This window comes from Corapipo altera, unplaced genomic scaffold (genome assembly GCF_003945725.1).
Source record: "Corapipo altera isolate COAL_440 unplaced genomic scaffold, ASM394572v1 239, whole genome shotgun sequence".
Classification (NCBI taxonomy): domain Eukaryota; kingdom Metazoa; phylum Chordata; class Aves; order Passeriformes; family Pipridae; genus Corapipo; species Corapipo altera.
The window spans coordinates 1,725,712-1,738,700 of record NW_020884938.1 but is presented as its reverse complement, the minus strand read 5'-3'; the positions used below and the strand labels follow the sequence as shown (position 1 = coordinate 1,738,700).

The window sequence follows — 12,989 nt, the reverse complement described above, 5'->3', positions numbered from 1 at the left end:
TATCAAATTCTTTTTCTGGCGTTCTCTGTTTTGTGTTCATGTGTAGTATGAAGTGATACACAGTGTTGTGTGGATACAGAATGTTTGATGCTTGCCTGAAAATTTTTGGGAGAGAGAGAAGCTTTTATCTTCATTTTAACTTGATTTTGATATGTAACAGCAACTCACTCTTCCAGCAAAACAGCTGGAACTGTTATACAATTAAATAATTCAGTGAGTACTGTGTTAGTGACTTAAGACTAAAAGTAAGTTTACTGAGTTATCCAATTCTGACCTCTGCTTTGCTCAGGGAAACCCTTTATTCACTCATGCTTGACTCTGTTATCTCCTGCTAAGTCTTATTTTAACTCTCTCAGGTATAGTAAGTAAAGCCATACCCTGCTGGAAAACATTTTGATTAAAATGTTCCCCTCTGAGGTTCTTGAGGCTTATTTGAAAGGCTACTTCTAAAAGAAATTTGACATATAAGAGCATATAAATATATGAAAAGCAAAGTAACGTGCTGAGAACACCCTTCTTATTTTATTGTTCGACATTCATACTCCTCTGCCTCCCAAAAACCCGAACTGGAGAAGTGACAGCCTGATTTTTTAAGAGATTCTTTTAAGAGGGTACAATTCTTATTTTATCATGCCTTTAAAATTAAGTCTGTTTTTTGTAAGAGTGCAGAGTATTTTTGAGAAATCTTTCAAAATGGAAGCTATTTAGCTTTCATGAAGAATTTCAGCAAACAGGTGAGTGTTTACTGTGCTGGTAATTCCCCTCATTTTAGTTCTTCTCTTTGCTCTTTTCCCTTGGGATTTGATGATCACACTGCCAAGAGCCATGGTTTTTTTTCCTTTGCAAAAGACATAATAAATCACTAATCAATGTACCCTATTAAAGGCAGTTTTCTTTTCATGCTTTCAGAGTTTGGAGCCTCTTCCCATGACTGGGCCAGACTTTGGTGCCTTGGGAGAGGAGGCTGAACTGGTTGAAGTCGAACCTGAGACCAAGCAGGAAATTCTGGAAAACAAAGATGTGAGTGGCTGAACAACATTCTCATTTATTATTATTATTTTTATTTTTTTTTTTGGTAGAGAGAAATGCTTTGGCACCCTTTCTTCCTTGTTTTTCCTAAGGCAACTTCCTAAGCTATGGATTGAAATGTGAAAGAATTACATTTAGTACTGTGAGTTTGATGTTATCTGGTTCCCGTTCTTTTATTCTGCTGTTTATTAGATGTAATCCTTAGAGTCATACAGGTATATATGATACAGATATATATGATAAGAGACATAATCTGAATTGTCTCTTTTATGAACTCTAGTACAGAGTCATGGAATTGTTTAGATTGCAAAAAACCACTAGGATTATTGAGTCCAAGGCCACCACAAAACCATGTCCCCAAGTGCCACATTTACATGTCTTTTAAATCCTCCCTGGGCTGGTAACTCCAATCTTTGACAACCCTTTGAAGCATTTGCAGGTTTATATTTCTTTTTTGACATTTACCCCTAAAATTTCCTGAAAAGGTTGGAAAAATGAGGGAAATGCAATCCCTGTAGTACATTTGTACCAGCTGGCCCTGGAGTGTGTTGTGATTTTTGCAATAAAACTGTCTCAGGTGATTACATATCAAGAGGAAGGTTTTTAAGAAAATAGAAAACCTCATAATGTGAGTGATCTTCCCTTGCATTTTAAACTGCACTACTCTGGTGGTAGTGATAATATCAATAGAGTTTAAATATTTGTGACTTGTAAGTTTGTTTTCTTTTAACTCTTTGCTTATGTGTAGCAGATAAAAGTAGCAAACAACTACATGTCCTGTCTTGTGTGATTTCTGTAGTTATTTACTTGTTCATACAACACAACTAAAATCCCAGCAGCTGCACTCTATCAGTGTTTCTTTTGCCACAACCAGTAGTAACTTTGGTATTGGAGTTGTCTTTTCTTTAATTTTTGTGTTACGGGAACAGTTTCCCAGATTCATAGACAGCACTGATTTCTGACAGTGGAGGTTAGCAGTAATTAGTTTTTCACGTGGACAGCAGTAATTTTTGTGCACTGGTGATTTTGAGACTCATTATTGGATGCCAATTCAGTATCTGTGTGTAAACCTCTGTCCTGTTCAGGTGGTGGTTCAGCATGTGCACTTCGAGGGACTTGGAAGGACCAAAGATGACATTATCATGTATGAAATAGCTGATGTTTTCAAGGCTAAAAATCTCATTGATGTAAGTACTGGGGGTGAATATCAGACCTGCTGCTTGGAAATTCAGGTTAATTAATTACAATTTTTCTCTCTTTTCTGCTTTGTGCTACTCCCTTATCTCATGGGGCAACTCATTTGTGTTTTGTGATGATTCTGATCTTGTGATACAGAAGCCAAACTTTAATATGAAATACTGGCAGATGCTGCATTTTCTGATGTGTTCAACTCAGAGATGTTGTGAGGTGGCAAACAGATGGTTTTTTTCAGCTTCATTCTTCCCATTTGAGAATTTCTAACTGTGTAGGTGACACTTCCAGTTAATTTGCTGAAGATAAATTATTGGGACTCAGCACAGTGGAGCAAAGTGCTGGAGTTAGGCTGGATCTCCCTGCACTTTTAGGTGGTGATCCCTTCTGGAGCGTGGCTGGCAATTAGACCTCTAAATTGGTCTAATTTTAAACAGATTAGAGTGTTTGATGTTTGCCAAAAAACAGAGCCCCCCTGTATAAGTGTAACTACTACAGGTGTCTAAGTTGAATATTATTTGAATATTTGAATAACAGGTGCAAGTATTACAACAATTAAGAAGCAAACTAACAAAAGGTAGGAGTTGAGCCATATGCTCTGGGTTGGTTTATTTCTTTACAGATGCAAGTCTTAAAACATCTTAACAGGTGAATTAACATTCATGTTGTGACTGTCGTTTTTGAAGTTGCATGTATGTGCCCTTGTATACAAAATCTGTGAATATTTTACAACTTTAGCTGCATTTTAACTATTTTTTTTTTTTTGGTAATCTGAAAGACTCAAATGGACTGGATCATCTTGAAGGTCCCTTCCAACCCAAACTGTTCTGTGATTCTGTGGCTGAGCTGCTTTTCTCATCCTGTAGGTCATGAGAAAATCACATGAAGCTCGTGAAAAGCTGCTTCGTTTAGGAATCTTCAGACAGGTGGATGTTCTGATTGACACCTGTCAAGGTGGGTCTCCCCTCATTAATCCTCACCTTTTTCCTCATACACACACTCTTTAGTGTATAACTTGCTCTCTTCTGTACCTTTATATATTTTAAATGAACACATGGGTGTGCTGTATATACAAATATGTGCCCACATCCATTACCCTTAGGAAGAAGATGTATTTTCATGGGTCTGTAAATATGTGTATTTGAGTATTGTATACATGCAAAAAGGAGTGAATTTCCAGCACTTAAATAATTACAGTAAACATCCTTTAATCCACGGTTTCAAGGGACATGTGAGGGAAAGCTTGAAGATGTACCCTGTATTTCTGTGTATCACACATCACATAACTGGCATTAATGGATCAAACCCAGTCATCCCAAATGCTGCACTCATATCCAACTGACATCTTTTTCTTTGTAAAGTGGGCTTTTATTGTCCTTTAACTCAGTTTTCAAGTACTTCCAGTAATCTTCTGTCTGCATTTTTTAAGCAACTAAAGAGATAACATACACTTGTTTGTTTGTTTATGTAGGAGATGATGCCCTTCCAAATGGTTTAGATGTGACCTTTGAGGTGACAGAATTGAGAAGGTTAACTGGAAGCTATAACACCATGGTTGGCAACAATGAAGGCAGCATGGTATGGATTATTTCAAATTATGCCTTTTGGTCTTCCTCCTAGTTTCAAACCTAGCAAGGATTTTGGTGATCCAAACCAAATTATTTTCTTGATCCAGCTTTACTAAGGCTTTGCCAGACCTTTGTGTCTAAAGAGTCTTTGTATTAGTCAGGCTTTCATTCAGCAAAAGCCTATTTTGAGCTAAGGGAGAATCCTCTGGCTTCCAGCTCAGCATGTTAATTTTTTAATTCTTGAAACTACTTGTATTATTTCTTGATAATGGTTAAGATCTTTTATCTACTGGAGGGATAAGTAGGGAATCTGGAATTTCCTTTCTGTGAGATATGTTTAAAGTATTTTTCTTCTCAATCAAAATGCTTTATATTTGACTTAGAAATTGTTCCTGTTTTTCACTATTTTAGCCCAGTAACAATTATTGTGGGCTGCAGAACACAAAGTTTTCACAGATCATATGAACTATGGGGCTTGTTTCATATGATTTAATTAAAGATGCATCAGATTAAAGTCCTGTGTGAAAAATATTTACCAATTGACAACAAAAAAATCCCATCTGGTGTGGGCACATGGTGCTTCCAGGTGCCCATCCTGCACCCTTCCTGCCTCCTCACGTGCACAGGGCAGCTGTGCCTGGGGCTGGGAGATAAGCCAGATCAAGGGACTCATCCCTTTCTTCTTAGGGGTATTTTTAACCTGGGTAAGATGCTGCATGACTCAGGGGATGGTGCTGTGCATGTGCAAGGGGAGCAGGAACTGGGTGAGTTGAGAGCTGCTTATGCAGCTCCACTGCCAAAAGCCCTGCCCAGGGTGTCGTGGCCTGGAGGAAAGCAGCAGGGGATCCTTGTTGGTTCCTGTGCTGCTGAAAACTCACTGAAAGCTGCTTTGGTTTCCCTTTTTGGACTCAGCCTCCTCTTCTTTCAGATTTTAATTTGTTACAGAGAAGGAAAACTTGTGACTGCTCTAAAAGCAGGACTTGTATTGGCAACATATTATGTTTCCTTAAGAGTTGAATAGATTTGACATTTATTCTGATCTCTTAAATTCATCTGAAGCCTGAATTATATTTCATACTAAAAGCTCTTTCTGGTTAGATGAATAACTGCCTAGTAGCCATCATTACAAAGTTCAGGTGACTGATTTGCTTTCAACAGCTGTTAGGCAAAAGCAGTCAGGATTTGGGAGTTTTTTAACATTCTTTTACAATAGAAGACACAACAAGTGTACAGTCCTTCTTGGAGAAAACCTGCTCCATCCTTGCTGCCAAAAGGATGCAAGGAATTTGTGCCAGAACAGGCAAAAGTGTTTCAGTAGTTTCTGGAGAACTGTAAAGGTGTTGTACTGCCACCAGGGCTGGTTGCAAAAGGACCTTGTTACTCAAAACAAAAACACAGGGAAGTGACTCTGGAGTGATAATTTTCCATTGGCTTTGGTTGTGATAATGTTACATGACAATTATTTTCCTGCCTTTGCTGCCGGTGCAAAGAGAAATCCAACTTAAAAGAAAAACACATTCGCTTACAAGTACTTGTAATGTCTTCATTTCTTATCCTCCTGGTAGATATGCTCGTGATTAAGATGCAAGACAGCAAACAATATGAAATGTTATAATGTGGGATTTGTTTGTTTGTTTGTTTGTTTTCTTTTCTGTAGGTCCTTGGGCTCAAGTTCCCAAATCTCCTTGGGCGTGCAGAAAAAGTCACCTTCCAGTTCTCCTATGGAACAAAGGAAACTTCATATGGCCTGTCCTTCTTCAAACCCCGGCCTGGAAACTTTGAAAGAAAGTAGGGGATGCATTTTTGAGTACATCTTTTTTTAACTGAATTAATATAAAGCAAGTAATAAGATCTTTCACTGAGTAATAATTACATTTATTCCTTTCCCGGGGTTTCTGTTAATGATGGAGCAGAGCTGGTTTCTTAAGTTTTTGTGATCATTCAAAATTCCACCTACTTAAATAATTTCCTTTTAAAACCTGCCAGTAATGTTGTGTTTCAGTTTTGCAGTTAATGTGTATAAAGTGACTGGACAGTTCCCTTGGAGCTCCCTCCGTGAAACAGATAGAGGAATATCAACAGAATGTAATGTAAGTGGAGCACAAGAGCTTGTGGAACACACACTTCATTGACTCTTCATTTGGGTCACAGAGCTGGCTTTTGCAAATGTTTGGTTTACTTTTTTATGCTTGAATCACTTGTGCACAGGGCTGACATCTCATTTATTTGACAGAGGTCAGCAATTTGGAGATGACAGAGGTCATGCACTTCAGTCTTCTTGTTAGAATCCAGTCTTATTTTGGCCATATAAAAATGCCAATGTGTTTTTCTCCAAATTCTTTATGTTTCAGATTATCATTTCAGAGAGGTAGCTGCTTGCCTACCTTCCTGTATCAGCCCAATGCAAGATATTTTTTGTTTGGGATGGAAAAAAGGGGTGTGGAGAAACTCTCTGGGCTGGAGCAGAGTTAGCACTACTCTGAAGTGAAAAAGGGTTTCTCTCTGATTCAAGGAGTTTGGAAAGAAAGCCATAGACTCAAGTATTAAAAAGTGTTTGTTTTAATTTTGTAACAGTTTTTTCATGTCTTACTCAATTCCTTTTTTGTAGTTTCCAGTCTGGAAGACCAATCACACCGTGAAGTGGGAGGGTGTGTGGAGGGAGCTTGGCTGCCTTGCTAGAACAGCGTCCTTTTCTGTTCGAGAAGAAAGTGGACACTCCCTTAAATCCTCTCTCTCTGTAAGGCTTTCCCATGCTCATTGTTTAGAGCACATTATTTTGTGTCATCTCACACTTAGGAGTGACCCTTCTATCTTAGTGGGGGTGGTGTTGCTTCACCTCAAACATCTTTTGCTGCGTTTGGTCTCACCTGCCACCTGTTTTTGCAGAGTTGCCTTGTTTTGTAGCAGTAAATTTCCCAATCCTGCACTTGCCATGCCTTTTCTAAACATTCCTCTGGCAGTTTTTGGTCACTTGTCGTCTTTCACAAATGACAGGGGACGAACTATTTGCAGATTACTGTCACAAAATTGGTGGTTTAAACTGGGGCATTGCTGCTGCTCTTATTTCTCGTGTGTACCATGGGCAAAAAATAGAAAATAAGATAAGAAATGTATGTGTTTCATGTGGCCTCAAATTCAAAACTGAGGTATATTTTTCCCAAATCCATAAAGCTACACTAACCTTAGCTGTCTTCCACTGTTTGCACAATTTTTGAGGGAAAATAATAGTGTCACTCTGAGCTATTTAACAGACAATGAGAACCTAAACCCAATTTTTGTATTCTTTTCAGCATGCCATGGTAATTGATTCCAGGAACTCCTCAATCTTGCCAAAACGAGGTGCTTTGCTGAAAATCAATCAGGTAGTATTAAACCACTTGTGCTGTTATTGGGTTTCTTATCTGTGGGTTTGAGGAAGTCCTTATTTATCTAATTGATGTTCATGTTAAAAATGGCTAAAGTTAGAAATTCATCTTAAATTGACTGGGAGACAGTGAGGACCAGTATTGACTTTTTCTGTTTACAGAGCCTTTTAAAATCAGGCAGCTCTTCTGTGGGGGCAAATTTTCATTTGTATTTATATTTTCATCCACTGGTCAAACAGCACAGCCTCTCCATGCCCCTCTCCATCAGCATTCAGTTGTTTATTAGCTGAGAGACACTATTCCTGACAGTATTTACTCTGCACTTTTAGTAGTTATTAATTAGTCCTTCTTTTCTAACTCTGTTATATAAGACTGTGGCTCTGTTGTTACAGAATTTGTTAAGTCTGAGAATTCGAAGTGAAAGACTGAGTAAAAATAACTCCCCAAGGCATACACGTGTATCATTTTGGCAGAGAAAATGGTTTTCACTGTTGTTACATTCAGAGCTTTTCTAAAAGCTGGGTTAATACTTCAGAAACAATGATTTTTGTAGTGCTTTAGAAGCAGATTGTTTTGAAATGCTATTGGAGCTAAAAGTGCCACATGTAGACATGCTTTTAAGGGAAGAAACACCTTAATATCTGTTACAACTTTCATAAACTTCTGTCTTTTCAGGAGCTGGCTGGTTACACAGGTGGAGATGTGACCTTTCTAAAAGAGGATTTTGAGTTTCAGTTGAATAGGCAACTTCTCTGGGACTCGGTAATTTTTTTAAAAATATTTCTTAAAATATTTTTGTATTTAATAGTACTTGATCTGAAGTTTATCTGACATTACTGAACCTGTGTCGTATGATGATTTTTCACCATGGATCAGTAAGAAGATCATGAAAGATGGATGGTGCAGGTATCTTGGTTTGTTTCTTTGGGAAGTGAACAAGTCTTTATTTTTAATCTTATATTCCTGCCTTGCACAGTCAGTTGAGAAATGGGCATTCTGGAAAGAACTGCTTGACAATTAACCATGTGAACACTTTTCCTTCCAGAAATAATGTTGGTCATGTCTGTTCTCTGTGATTTTTCAAAAACTTTGAGAGCTTTTCAAAAACTTCAAAGTTTTGAAACTTTGTTTCACCTGGTTATGAATATTCTGACTAATCTTGGTTTTTTTTCTGTCATTGAAATTATGAATGTATAACTATTAATTTTGGTATCCTAGCATGTAATTATTTCCTCTGTGTAAAATTACTGGGAAAGAATGTTTCATGAACTTCAACTTCCTATGAGAACACAGAGATCCTAAGTTTCAGGCAGCTTTAACAACATAGTCCTAGTATTAGGTGGAAACAGGTTTTTTCTGCTTTTTGAAATAAGAATTTTGATGTATCTTAGGAATATTTCTGTCTGTATTTAGAAAGAAGTTGTATTTTGCAGTAAATTCCTCTCATAGCTGAGTGGGGAATTGAACAGCAACTTATTATGAAGATTTAAAAATCAGAGGTTACAATAATCTGCATCCCAAAAGTATTAAAAATAGATCTCACTGTCTGGCAGTAGTACCTCTAGTTGGTACACAGGCAGCAAGAAATTATTAAATGTGTTTGTTATAGTGATTTGGGTATCAAGAATTACTCACTATAGATAAACAGTAATGCTGTATGTTTAATTAATGTCTTGTAGAGGGTGGTTTCATTTAATTGTAAGGCTGATTTACAGACAGGTAAATAACCGTACAATTTACAGACAGGTAATAATTGCCAAAAAATTGTATTTTTGGCAGTTATTTGTTGGACTTGGGGTTTCAAATTGCCAGGAGTGATTTATGTCAGCAGTGTTGTCTTTATTTCAAGAAAATTCCTAAGAAAGTAGGAGCTGGATGAGGTGGAAGTGTGGATGTTGTGGAAGTGGCACTTGGTTCAGATGTGCTGTGTTGACTTTTTCAAGGCACAGCACTGCATGAAAGAAAGAGGGCAGCAGCCACCCAGAGTTTCCTGAAAATCCCACCACACATCCCACACTGATGGGGTGATATCCATGCACACACTGTGATCAGCTCATGGGAGCTCTGGCTGCTACTGAGCAACGAAATCTTGACTGTCTTAGGGAAATTAAGTATTATGTGTTCACAAACAACTTCTTTTCCTCTCCAAAGGTCTTTTCAGCGTCACTCTGGGGCGGAATGTTGGTACCTATTGGAGACAAACCATCCAGTATAGCTGACAGGCAAGTTTGTTAAATCTTTGGGGTTTGGGTTTTTTTCCAGTCAATGTGTATAGAAAACTCCAGAAGAGAGAAGCAGTAGTAGGCCTGGTTCTGAGAAGAATAAAGTGTCTCCAGGTAGCTTTAATTGCATGTTGGTACTCCAGCCATTTTCATAGGGGGATAGTGTAGATTTATAATTTGCTGTATGGTAATATTTGCTGCCTGCCAATATTTATGGTTGCAAAATGGTATTTACCATCTGCAGAAGTTTGTAGCAGGCACAGGTACCTGTGTTTTCAGACACAAAGCTGTTTGCCTTGCAGTCAGTTTTACTAAGCCTGTTCCAAAGTTGCCTTTCAAGCCAAGCATTGCACTTAATTTGGCTGTGTTCCCCAGGTTTTACCTCGGAGGACCAACGAGTGTGCGTGGATTCAGCATGTACAGCATTGGACCCCAGAGTGAAGGTCTGGAACCCTTAAATCCCACTCCTCTGGCAATACTGCAAATATTTGTGTGTCACATTCTGTCCTCAAGCTTTGTGTGGCCTGAAAGCTATTGCACTCATTCTGTACTTTGGGAATTGTTATGGCTTTGATCTGTTGTAAACCAGGTGTGTGTTCAGACTTTCATGCTCCCGGCGTGTCAGTTTAATTAGTAACAAACTTCAAGCTGAAAAAGTTCCCAAAACATGGTTATAGCAACAGTCACATTAAATCTCTTGTTTGATACTCTGTTTGATTCCTGAGCATATGCTCAGGTAGCTTAAAGGAAAGGTGATGTGCTCCACAGAGATGTTTTGAGAGGCAGTTCTATTCCTTCCTCTGTTATCAGCAGGTTCAATATTCACTGTAGTTTAAAGCTAATTGTTTAACTGTGCCAATTTCCCATTTTTAAAACTAAGACAAGTATTGCACAGGTGTTCAGGGGATAGTTCTGATGAACCAAGAGTAGGATGAGGGAATGAAGAATAAAGCACTTCCCTGGGATTGTGTAAGTGCTGATTTTTTTACTTCATGATGTTGAGGTTGGAGAAAGAGAGAAGCAAGGCGTAGAAATGCAGTGTAAAACAACTCATGGATGTTTTCTTGTACCTTTAACAGCTGGTTCTTTTAATATATTCCACAGTAAAAGCTTTTATTCCAACATTTTGCCCAAACAGGTGATTACCTGGGAGGAGAAGCCTACTGGGCTGGGGGTGTACACCTGTACACCCCTCTCCCTTTCCGGCCAGGCCGTGGAGGCTTTGGAGATCTTTTCCGGACACATTTCTTCCTTAATGCTGGGAACCTCTGCAATCTTAACTATGGTAAGATCAGTAGAATAAAAAAAAACCCTTCTTCCCCATGTATAAAAGCAAAAAGGAGAGCTGCTCTGTGTCTGTTTACTCAGAAGCAGCTTGTTTACTGCGTGTGTTTTGGTGCCTGTCAAAAACCTGCTGCTTTTAACTTACGTGTTTGGCAGGTTGCCAGTAATTTATTGAGCTCTCCACATAAATTCCAGCACAACTTGTAGGAAAGAGACCCAGGGTGGTAAGAGTAGTAGCTGTGAATTGGTGATGTTTGCAGGCCAGTGTGGTAATTAACACTTCCTATATTTTACCCCATTCTGAAGGGAGATGATTCTAATGTTTACTGGGATGAACTAAATAAAATGTGGTGGCATGAGGGTGTGGTGGCTGGTGGGATTTCTTTTCCCTGCCATCCCCAACATTTTTCAAAACATATTTCAGTGATTTGGAGTATGGCTTTGCAATATAATTTCAGTCAGTTTTAGGATATAGTGAGATTTGATGTCTGCCTGACTTGATGTAAGAAAGGCAGCATCCCCGTGGGAGGGAGACACTTAATGCACAATTGAAAGGCAGATTAATCACTTTAAAATAATAGAGACACACTAATTAGAGAATAGAATCACAGAATGGTTTGGGTTAGAAGGGACCTTAAAGCTCATCTCATTCTGCCATGGGCAGGGACACCTTCCACTAGCCCAGGTTGCTCAGAGCCCCATCCAACTTGACCTGGAACACTTCTAGGGATGGGGCAGCCACAGCTTCTCTGGGCAACCTGTGCCAGGGCCTCCCCACCCTCACAGGGAAGAATTTCTTCCTAATATCCAATCTAAACCTCCTCTGTCAGTGTGAAGCCATTCCCCTTTGTCCTGTCACTACATGATCTTGTAAATAGTCTCTCCAACTTTCTTTTAATACTCTTTAGGTACTCTGAGGGAGTACTAAAGACACTTAAGGTTCTTGCTAGTAAGCCCCCATAGTGGGAAATGAAGATCAGCAGCAATCCAACTAAAATCCCAGTAGTTTGAGTTCTTGGCATTTATTTGTGGGCAGTGAATAAGTTTGGATTCTGCAGGAGCTGCCCCTAAGCAGTCTGTCTTCTAGCTCTGAAAATCCAGTTAGCCTGGGATCACCTTTACAGTCTTTGATCCTGGTTCTCCTGCTCTTTTGGCTGCAGGTGATGGTCCCAGAGCTCACCTGAAGAAGCTGGCAGAGTGTATCCGCTGGTCTTACGGTGCCGGAATTGTGCTCCGACTGGGAAACATTGCAAGGCTAGAACTGAACTACTGCTTCCCCATGGGAGTACAGGCTGGGGACAGGTTGGTTTGCTACCCCAAATTCTTCAGTAGTAACTGGGGTTTTTTTACTGCACTCCTGTCTGATTTTATCAGAGAGAATTGGTGTCTTTTAGTTTTGCCTAAAAGGGATTTTTGAGCGCTCGCTGCTGCTCTTCCAGCCCACTGTGCTCGTGTTGGTTCCACAGCACATCTTGGTTTAAGGCTTTGTTTCTCAAGTTTCAGAGTTCATTAAACTTGAGATCAGCTGTTGAAATGTATGAATAGCTGTGCAGCAGGCTTTATTTCTTTAGGGCAGATGATCACTCCAACACTTAATGGGGTTTTCTGAAGCCTTCCAGAACGAAATGAGTGGATAAATACCCAGTTTAATGTCTTTGTTTGAAAAATGGAAACAAGTTTAGGTATAGATAAAGAGGAAGGAACAACAAATTAATTTGTTAGCAGCCAATTATCCCAAACCAAGCAAATATTATAGTATGCAGTAAAAAGCTTCAGGGAGCCTGTTCTTTCTTGCCTGTGAATACTGTGTGAGATATTCTGTATTTCATTCAGGAGTTGGGATATGTTTCCACTTATCATTCATGTGCAACGGGAATGAATAATAGCAATTTGAAAATCAGGGGCTTTATTTTGCAAATGTAAACACTCCGTATGAATGACAGGTTGACAAAGCAAAAGCCCTTTGTTGGGTAAAATTTGAATTAAAACTCTTGCAAAGACTGAAAACTGTGGGAATTTGGGGATAGGGAGAATGGATTTTAATTTCATCAGTCCCTTGTATATATCACTTACACTGTTTATTATTTGTTCCTTTTCAGGATATGTGATGGTGTTCAGTTCGGAGCAGGAATAAGATTTCTATAATACAGAAACATTTTACATCACTAAATGAAATTGTGCTCTGTCATTGAAATCAAGACTATAATATACTTTGATAAGGTCTGACTTTTTTCCTTGAAATACAGATACACATCTGAGTGATTTACCTCTTGGACTCCCCAAGAAACTACATTAAATAATTATGCTGTAAAGGTTCATTGTACCTCTGA

General features: G+C 38.8%; 1 protein-coding gene across 1 annotated transcript; it reads left to right on the top strand.

The window, feature by feature from the left end:
• The first annotated feature begins 891 nt into the window (after nucleotides 1–891).
• On the top strand, nucleotides 892–12,989 carry SAMM50 (SAMM50 sorting and assembly machinery component). Its single transcript, XM_027660719.1, has 14 exons — nucleotides 892–1,020; nucleotides 2,115–2,216; nucleotides 3,087–3,174; nucleotides 3,692–3,798; nucleotides 5,446–5,576; nucleotides 5,791–5,878; nucleotides 6,397–6,525; nucleotides 7,079–7,150; nucleotides 7,829–7,915; nucleotides 9,305–9,375; nucleotides 9,751–9,818; nucleotides 10,514–10,660; nucleotides 11,820–11,961; nucleotides 12,759–12,989. The coding sequence occupies exons 1-14, from the start codon at nucleotides 928–930 to the stop codon at nucleotides 12,802–12,804; spliced, it is 1,371 nt and encodes a 456-aa protein (XP_027516520.1). The 5' UTR covers nucleotides 892–927; the 3' UTR covers nucleotides 12,805–12,989.

What these genes read in the sequence shown, in the direction of transcription:
- SAMM50 (XM_027660719.1), top strand. Translation starts at nt 928, where the DNA reads ATGACTGGGCCAGACTTTGGTGCCTTGGGAGAGGAGGCTGAACTGGTT. An exon ending in CTTTGCTGAAAATCAATCAG is followed by an intron (nt 7,151 to 7,828) that starts GTAGTATTAAAC and finishes CTGTCTTTTCAG; the next exon opens with GAGCTGGCTGGTTACACAGG. An exon ending in CCTCTGCAATCTTAACTATG is followed by an intron (nt 10,661 to 11,819) that starts GTAAGATCAGTA and finishes TTTTGGCTGCAG; the next exon opens with GTGATGGTCCCAGAGCTCAC.